Here is a 9,467-nt window from a genome sequence, read left to right on the forward strand (position 1 = left end):
ATCAAAATGCAAATGAAATGTGCTTTATTTACAGAAAAAAGAAAGTTTCTGAAAGTAATTTGTCTTTGACTAATTGGAAAAAATTAATAAAATTATTTAAATAGTAATTGTTATAATAAAGAGTGGTGATATTTCTAAGGAGATAACTTAGCAGAGAGTTGGGCAATTTGAACACATTTTAGTTAGAAATAAGTACTGTGTCTATCTATTTGGACTTCTTTCAAAAGAGGGAAATCAAGTTGGGTATTTCACTTGCACAGCATAGCTATTCTTAGTTGTTTTTGCTTTTTTAATGTATGTGAATGGAGCCGATGAGTAACAAGGGAAACTGTTGAAATTATCACAATTGAGAGTCCATCAGGTAAACCATGGAATGTGACTGTACTTATGTCTTAAACAGAGCTGAAAACTCTGGTTTTCTAGTTTTAACAAAAATGGTCCTCTGATTCACAGACCAGAAAGTTCCTAAATTACACCCTGAAAAATGGTAGAGATTAACGACCATTAGTTAAAATGGTAAAGCAGAAAGAGAGTCACAGATGCGGAGAACAAACTTATGGGTACTAAGAAGGGAAGAGGCTTCCCAGGTGGCTCAGACAGGTAAGGAATCATCCTGTAACATGGAAGACCTGGGTTCGATCCCTGAGTAGGGAAGATCCCCTGGAGAGGGAATGGCTATCCACTCCAATATTCTTGCCTGGAGAATCCCTATGGACATAAGAACCTGGTGGGCTACAGCTCATGGGGTCACAGAGAATCCCTTGGACAGAAAGGAGATGAAACCACTCAATCCTAGAGGAAATTAACCCTGAACACTCATTGGAAGGACTGATGCTGAAGCTGAAACTTCAAAACTTTGGCCACTTGATGCAAAGAATGAGCTCATTGGAAAAGACCCTGAATGCTGGGAAAGACTGAGGGCAGGGGGACAAGGGGACGACAGAGGATGAACTGGTTGGATGGCATCATCAACTCAATGGACATGAGTTTGAGCAAACTCTGGGAGATAGTGAAGGATAGGAAAGCCTGGCATGCTATAGTCCATGGGGTCGCAAAGTGTCAGACAAGACTGGGAAACTGAACAACAACAAAAAAAAAGAAGAGGAGGTGGGATGAATTAGGACATTGGGACTGACATATAAACACTACTATGTATAATACAGATAACTAATGAGAACCTTTTGTACAGCACAAAAACCTCTATTCAATTCTCTGTAGTGATGTAAATGGGAAGGAAATTAAAAAAAAAAGAATGATTATAGCAATATCCAATTTAAATATACTTCAAGTCTTTTTACATGTGATTTCAAATTTTCTGCTAGCCAAATTAAAAAGATAAAAGAGAAAGATGTGACATTAATTACAATAATGTTTCCTGTATCTCAATAGACCCAAAATATTATCACTTCATCATGCAACCTATATAAAAATTAGGACATTTTTACCTTTTATTGTACTAAGCCTTCCAAGTGTTCTCAGAACAGCCAAGATCAATGTGGCACTAAATTTTTAATATTAAGAGCCCTTGATCTCTGTTTAGATTTCATTAAATTTACAATTGAAGAGATAGAATCCCATACTCAAGTTGTTCCAAACATGTATCTGGGCTGTCTCTAGTTGTGGCGAGTGAGGGTTGCTCTCAAGTTGTGGCTTGAGAGCTCAGTAGTTGCCGAACTTGGACTCTAGGGCATGGGCTTCAGTTGTTCTGGCCCGAGGGCTCAGTAGTTGTGGTGAATGGACTTAGTTGTACCAGGACATGTGGAATCTTCCTGTATCAGGAATTGTACCCATGTCTACTGCATTGGCAGGTGGATTCTTTACTACTGGACCAACAGGGAAGTCCAATGGCCATACATTTTCTGTCATTTAAAAATAAAATATCTAATTTGGTAACTTTTTCATACTTTTGTAGTTTTATTGAGAAAAAATTGACTGTATACATTTAGTGAAAGTGAAAGTTGATCAGTCATGTCTGACTCTTTGCAACCCCAGGGACTATACAGCCCATGGAATTCTCCAGGCCAGAATGCTGGAGTGGGTAGCTTTTCCCTTCACCAGGGGATCTTCCCAACCCAGGGACTGAACCCAGGTCTCCTGCATTGCAGGTGGGTATTTACCAGCTGAGCCACAATGGAAGCCCAAGAGTACTGGAGTGAGTAGCTTATCACTTCTCCAGCAGATCTTGCTGACCCAGGAATTGAACTGGGGTCTCCTACATTGCAGGCAGATTCTTTACCAACTGAGCTATCAGAGAAGCCCAGTTTTAGGGAACATGGTTCAAGATGGTGACATAGGAAGATCCTGAGCTCACCTCCCTCCATGAATGAAGTGATTCTACAGGTATATATGAAACAATCATATCTGAAAATGATTGGAAAACTTGCTGAGCACTTTCTTCACCTTGTAAGGTGAGAAAAAGGTCACACTGAGGTCAATAGAACAGGCTGAGATACAGTCTCACGATAAACTCTACCCCAGTACAGAAACCAAAAATGGTGAGGATACTCACAAACCTGAGTTTTTTGCACTGTTCAAGTTCTGATATAGAGGAAAATTGTTATTTCAGAACCGTTTAAATTATAAGAAAGCTTTCACCTGAAGACCTAGTGTTCCTTTACTCCTTTAATAAGAATTATTTTCTAGAATGTGTAGAGAATTGATGGATTAGAAAATCTCAGAGGGAATATTTTTCCTATAAGTGAGTCATTGATAGGCCAGTTTATTGGGATTCCCTGGTAGCCCAGCTGGTAAAGAATCCAAATGCAATGCAGGGGAAACTGATTCTATTCCTGGATCAAGAAGATCCCCTGGAGAAGGGATAAGCTACCCACTCCAGCATTCTTGGGCTTCCCTGGTTTCTCAGAGGGTAGAATCCATCTGCAATGAGGGACACATGGGTTCGATCCCGGGGTTGGGAAAATCCCCTGGAGGAGGGCATGGCAACCCACTCCAGTATTCTTCCCAGGAGAATCCCCATGGACATAGGAGCCTGGCAGGTTACAGTCCATGGGGTCACAAAGAGTTGGACAGACTGAGCAAGTATGCACAGCGCCAGCACTGATTGGCTAGGACTCATTTCTGAATCATATTGTCCAGAAAAGCAATTGCTCATTGCCCTTACACCCAGCTTTAATATATCTGGCTTCATGCATGAACTGGGTGAAAGACTCTCTTGACAATTTTATGAATCTTACATATTTGATACATCAATTGTTTTTGCATCAGTTGTTTTTGTAGGAAAAAAGACTCGGGCTTCCTCTTCATTTCTGCAATCTAAATGAACAGAAAATGGAAGATTTGACTCTTCTTTGGGGAATGGACAATCCCTAAGTGAAGGGAAAACTTGAGTTAACTATGGAATCTCTAAGGGACTAAGGACAGATTAAGGTACAGGATGCAAATGCAATCCCTCCAGGTCCCTATTATACACAGACTGTTTCCCTGGGGAAGAGCCTGAACAACTTCAGCCACATTTATAACTGAGTGCATTATAGCATTACACTCACATTAAATCTGTGACTTACCAAGTGGCAAAAATAATATGAAGAAGAATGTTTATTTTTCTCTGCTGCTTGAGTGGACTGAAAGTCATAAACAGAAACTGTGTTCTATATTTCTAAAAGATTTTGAAGTCAAATCAGAAAATACACGTGGGCTGCATTCTCTTAGAATCAATGGAACCAAAGCTTCAGAACCTGAAATTATCCTACTAAGACCTGAGGGTAAAACCAATGATAAGAAAGCCCTGGGGTTTTCTGGAGAAAGGAAGGTGAGTTGCTGAATTCCATTTATTCATGCCCTTATTGTTTGAAATGGAAGTCCAAGGATCTAAGATACCACAATTTATTTCCAATTTTGCTCCTGAGACTCACATAAAACTTAGAAAAATGTCTATTCAAGGCATGGATCAGTGAATGTTCAGAGACACTAGGGGCCTAAAAGGTTGCATTAGATCAGTCAGTAAGTTCCCTCTCCATGGATGGAGGTTTTACTCATCTACAGTTACAGCTTTTACTCTGTGATGTGGGGCGAAGTTAACCTCTCATAGACTCTGGCCTTTTAGTTTTAGTTAAGAAGCAATTTTCTTTGTTCCCACCCCACCGGGTCTAATCTGCTTTAGAGACCAGCACCTAATCGTTAAGAGTCTGTGCCTATAGTCTTACTGGTGAGGGGAGATTCCAAGTGAAAGGAGAAATGTTGAGATGTGGGAAGAATGAGTCAATCCTGGTCCAAACCTCTCCTTTATCCACTCTGTTTTTTCCCCAAGCAGTCAAGTCTGCACAGGGCAGTTGTTTCCTTCCTTCTGTAGGCTAAGTTTTGATACTCTTTCCTACTTAGTTAATAAAGACCCGGAAAAGTGAAATTCCCTGTCACTCAGTTTCAGGATAATGGTGACACAGTTCCATGAAAGAGTAGGTAAGACAATTCAGTGAGTCCAGCCTGGGTTACTCTCAGATTCCCAGCCCAAACACCACACTTGCAAGAGGAGATATTGTGTGAAAATTGAGTCATTGATCTCCATGTAACCTTTTTCTTCTGTGCTCACAGATCATCTTAGAGAAGAATGGCTGCTGGAAATGGCTCTTTTGTGACCGAATTAATTCTGTTGGGATTAACCAACCAGCCAGATCTCCAACTCCCTCTGTTTTTCCTGTTCCTAGGAATCTACATGGTCACTGTGCTGGGAAATTTGGGATTGATAATCTTAACTGCACTGAATTCACACCTACACACCCCCATGTACTTTTTCCTCTTTAACTTGTCCTTCATAGACCTCTGTTATTCTTCTGTATTTACACCCAAAATGCTGATTAACTTCTTATCAAAGAAGAATATTATTTCTTACCTGGGGTGCATGACCCAGCTCTACTTCTTCTGTTTTTTTAGCATTTCTGAATGCTACGTGCTGACATCAATGGCCTATGACCGCTATGTGGCCATCTGTAAGCCACTTTTGTATAACATTGCCATGTCCCCTAAAGTGTGTTCCAGCCTTATGTTTGGTTCATACTTGATGGCATTTTCTGGTGCCATGGCTCACACTGGATGCATGCTGAGACTGACCTTCTGTGATGCAAACACCATCAGCCATTATTTCTGTGATATCCTCCCTCTGCTCGAGCTCTCCTGCACAAGTACCTATGTCAGTGAGCTGGAAGTCTTCATTGTAGTGGGCATCAACATCATTGTGCCCAGTCTCACCATCTTTGTCTCTTATGGTCTCATCCTCACCAACATCCTCCACATCAGCTCCACAGAGGGCAGGTCCAAAGCCTTCAGCACCTGCAGTTCGCACATCATTGCTGTTTCTCTCTTCTTTGGATCAGGGGCATTTATGTATCTCAAACCACCTTCTGCTGTGTCTATGGATGAGGGGAAAATCTCTTCCGTCTTTTACACCAATATGATTCCTATGATGAACCCATTAATCTACAGCTTGAGGAACAAAGATGTTAAACTTGCTCTGAGAAAAACTCTGAGTAGGAGACAGTTTTAATTAGAACTGTCTCTGTGCACAAGTAACTTGAGTTTTTAATTTTAATGGCAACCTTCTTACCATATTTTTATTATCTTTTTAAAATATAGTATCTTAAAGAAATTTAAGTCCTATTTAAATAATTTATTTCCATTTTTATATATTTTTCTTACTATTTTCAAAATATATATCATCTCTTTTTCTTGCATAAACATTAAATAGTGAATATATTATCTTTTTTTATCAACATTTTGAAATTATTTTTCCACTGGGGAAAGATGAATGGCCTCCAAATAATGACTTACATAACACTAGACTGAAGACATATCACTAGGGTTATTTTTAATCTATCAACTTGCAATAAGAAGGATAAATAAGATACCCTGTTTCTACTCTTATCTTTCCATATTCCACTTGGCAATAATATACCTTCTTGAAATACCAGAGATTGATGGTTCTAAGAGTATCAAGGATAATCTCTTTCCCATATGTAAACCTTTAGTGTTAAGCTTCTTTTGGCAAAGAGTTTTATTTTCACCTTTGTAAGTAATACTGACACATAGCCAATCATCAAAATACATGTTTTGCATAGGTGGGAAAGTGAAGCCAAGACTGGATAATGATTTACTTAAAGTCACACAGCTTTAGAAAGAAAAATTGTAGACTAAATTCTTATCATTTTGACTTCAAGTGTATTATTCTTCAGTAAACTCCATCATTCTTGATTACATTATTCTATTTCCGTGAGCATGAAATATGAGAAAACATTCCTGATTTAAAGTTGACTCTCCTCTGTCTCAGAGTGACATATGAATTTCTCTCAAGCTGGGTATTCCTTTCTTTTCTTTTTAGCAAAACAGTTTGATTGTCTTTTGCTGTTGTTGTCAGAAAGAGAAAGCCTTATGAGCTCATATATTATAGAAATTATTTGCTCAAAAAGGGAAATTACTATTTCTGCAAAATTAAAAACTTGAATGTGGAATGCTTGCAAGTGTTTGTACTTCAGAGAGCAGGGCACGTGCAATAAGGATGCTCAGAAACATGTAATTATGTCATGACTCAAGGAAGCATACGGCCAATAAATAAGATGTCCCAGTGTGGGACTTGGTTGTGAGATTTAAGTACCCGGGCTTCCCTTGTGGCTCAGCTGGTAAAGAATCCACCTGCAATGCAAGAGACCTGGGTTTGATCCCTGGGTTGGGAAGATTCCCTGGAGAAGGGAACCCACTCCATTGTTCTGGCCTGAAGAATTCCATGCACTGTACAGTATAAAATTCCATGCACTGTACTGTAAAGTGCATGGAATTGCAAAGAATTGGACATGACTGAGTGACTTTCACTTTCATTTTTATTCTGAAACTGTTCCCTGTTTGCAAAGTACTGTAAATATATTTTGCTAGTCTTAAATCTTTGATTCTTTTAAACTATTTGCATAATGAGCACACATTATTAGTATTTTGGAGAATGAAAGTGGAAGAGCTATGGTCTCATTTGGGGAAGTGGATAGAGAGAAGGCACCAGTTACGGGAGGTAAATTGTAAGGAGTAATTGCATAAAGAAAGGAACAAGTTGGTGGGAATGCAAACTAGTACAGCCGCTATGGAAAACAGTGTGGAGATTTCTTAAAAAACTGGAAATAGAACTGCCATATGACCCAGCAATCCCACTTCTGGGCATACACACTGAGGAAACCAGATCTGAAAGAGACACGTGCACCCCAATGTTCATCGCAGCACTGTTTATAATAGCCAGGACATGGAAGCAACCTAGATGCCCATCAGCAGATGAATGGATAAGGAAGCTGTGGTACATATACACCATGGACTATTACTCAACCGTTAAAAAGAATTCATTTGAATCAGTCCTAATGAGATGGATGAAGCTGGAGCCCCTTATACAGAGTGAAGTAAGCCAGAAAGATAAAGAACATTACAGCATACTAACACATATATATGGAATTTAGAAAGATGGTAACGATAACCCTATATGCAAAACAGAAAAAGAGACACAGAAATACAGAACAGACTTTTGAACTTTGTGGGAGAATGTGAGGGTGGGATATTTCAAAAGAACAGCATGTATACTATCTATGGTGAAACAGATCACCAGCCCAGGTGGGATGCATGAGACAAGTTCTCGGGCCTGGTGCACTGGGAAGACCCAGAGGAATCGGGTGGAGAGGGAGGTGGGAGCGGGGATCGGGATGGGGAATACGTGTAAATCCATGGCTGATTCATATCAATGTATGACAAAACCCACTGAAATGTTGTGAAGTAATTAGCCTCCAACTAATAAAAAAAAAAAAAAAAAGAAAGAAAGAAAGGGACAAGTAATTTACACAGAAAAGTGTTGGATAATGAAAACCTTTACCCATGGACTCACCCCTTGTGCAAGACCCTAGATACTGTTGAGATCACAGAATGTCTTTATATAAGATAAAAACTTAAGTTATTTATGATTTAAAATGTTAAAACAATGGGACTAGATGACCTTTGAACAAGTAGATTTTTTCCTGTTTTGTTGGCTTCTGTGTGCTACATTTATATGGAGTTTTAGGTACAGAAACATCAAATTGAAGCTGGGAGAATAATGACAATGTGAAAGAAATATTTGGAGAATAAAGCAAGTTATGACATGAATGTTGGATTATTTTTTGAAAGCAAAAATGTACTACTTTAAAAATCTTCAATATGCTGTATCAGTGACACTGTGATCATTTTCTAAGATATTTTGAGTAATATTCATTAGTTAACACTTCAGTATTTGTGTATTTTGAAATTTGGCAAAGCTGATTTTTGACTTGTTTGTGTTTGAGATGTTCAGCATAGCTTAATCCTTGGCTGATATTTTTAGATGATCACTCATATTTTATCTCTTGATTGCAATATGAACATGATTGATTTTTCCTTAACAAGTTATATTTACATAATATTGTTGATCTTTCTTAGAGGTTTTTTTTTGTTTGTTTGTTTAAACTCACGTTTCCCTCTATAAACTTTTTTTTTGAATGGAAACAAATGCATCTAAACAAGTAAAATTAACTGGGTCATTTGGAAACCTATAGAATACAGATGCAGGTACTTTATTATGTATTTTATAACAATTTGAGTAACCCTAGGAGTGAGTTAAACCTGGTCACTAATCTTCGCTTTCATGAGCCTCAAAATTAGAATAAAATCTGTTCACTTACATAAAAGAACTACTCCTTAAAATGAGTAATTTATATCTTTGGTTAATTTGAAAAAATATAAATAACTTAAAATACAATTTGTAATAATTACCTGTAGTAATGTTGTAAAGGAGGGAACTTTGTTGATTGTTCAACAAATTATTCATGTGTTAGTTAGCAATGGAACTGTGCATCTCTGTGTTTGGACTTCTTTTAAATGGAGGGGGAATCAAGCCAGAGTATTTTAAATGTTCAGTTCAGTTGCTCAGTTGTGTCTGACTCTTTGTGACCCCATGGGCTGCAGCACTCCAGGCTTCCCTGTCCATTGCTAACTCCTGGAGCATGTTCAAACTCATGTGCATCGATTCGGTGATGCCATCCAGCCATCACATCCTCTGTCGTCCCCTTCTGCTCCTGCCTTCAGTCTTTCCCAGCATTAGCGTCCTTTCTGATGACTCCATTCTTTGCATCAGGTGGCCAAAGTATTAGAGCTTCAGCTTCAACATCAGTCCTCCCAGTGAATATTCAGGACTGAGTTCCTTTAGGACTGACTGGTTTGATCTCTTTTTAGTTCTTCCTTTCTCGAGTTATGTGACTGGCACTGACAGGTTTTGAGGGAAGTTACGGTTCTGCTGAAGGTGTTCAATCTCAGAGTCAAACTTGTAAGCCCTGGGTTTCTCCTGTGCCCATCAACCAGGACAGAACTTTTTCTAAATTGGTGTGAAATTGAATTCTTTTCCAAAATGTTGCATCATGAATGTATATCTTCTTTCCTAATTTAGCTAGACTAGTGATTTCAAATATTATACAATATATTGGGAA

General features: G+C 38.6%; 1 protein-coding gene across 1 annotated transcript; it reads left to right on the top strand.

The window, feature by feature from the left end:
- Positions 1-4,564: 4,564 nt before the first annotated feature.
- On the top strand, positions 4,565-5,497 carry LOC133066656 (olfactory receptor 8B3-like). The gene has a single exon (XM_061157957.1). The coding sequence runs from the start codon at positions 4,565-4,567 to the stop codon at positions 5,495-5,497; it is 933 nt and encodes a 310-aa protein (XP_061013940.1).
- Positions 5,498-9,467: the final 3,970 nt, after the last annotated feature.

This window comes from Dama dama, chromosome 2 (genome assembly GCF_033118175.1).
Source record: "Dama dama isolate Ldn47 chromosome 2, ASM3311817v1, whole genome shotgun sequence".
In the NCBI taxonomy this organism is placed as follows: Eukaryota; Metazoa; Chordata; class Mammalia; order Artiodactyla; family Cervidae; genus Dama; species Dama dama.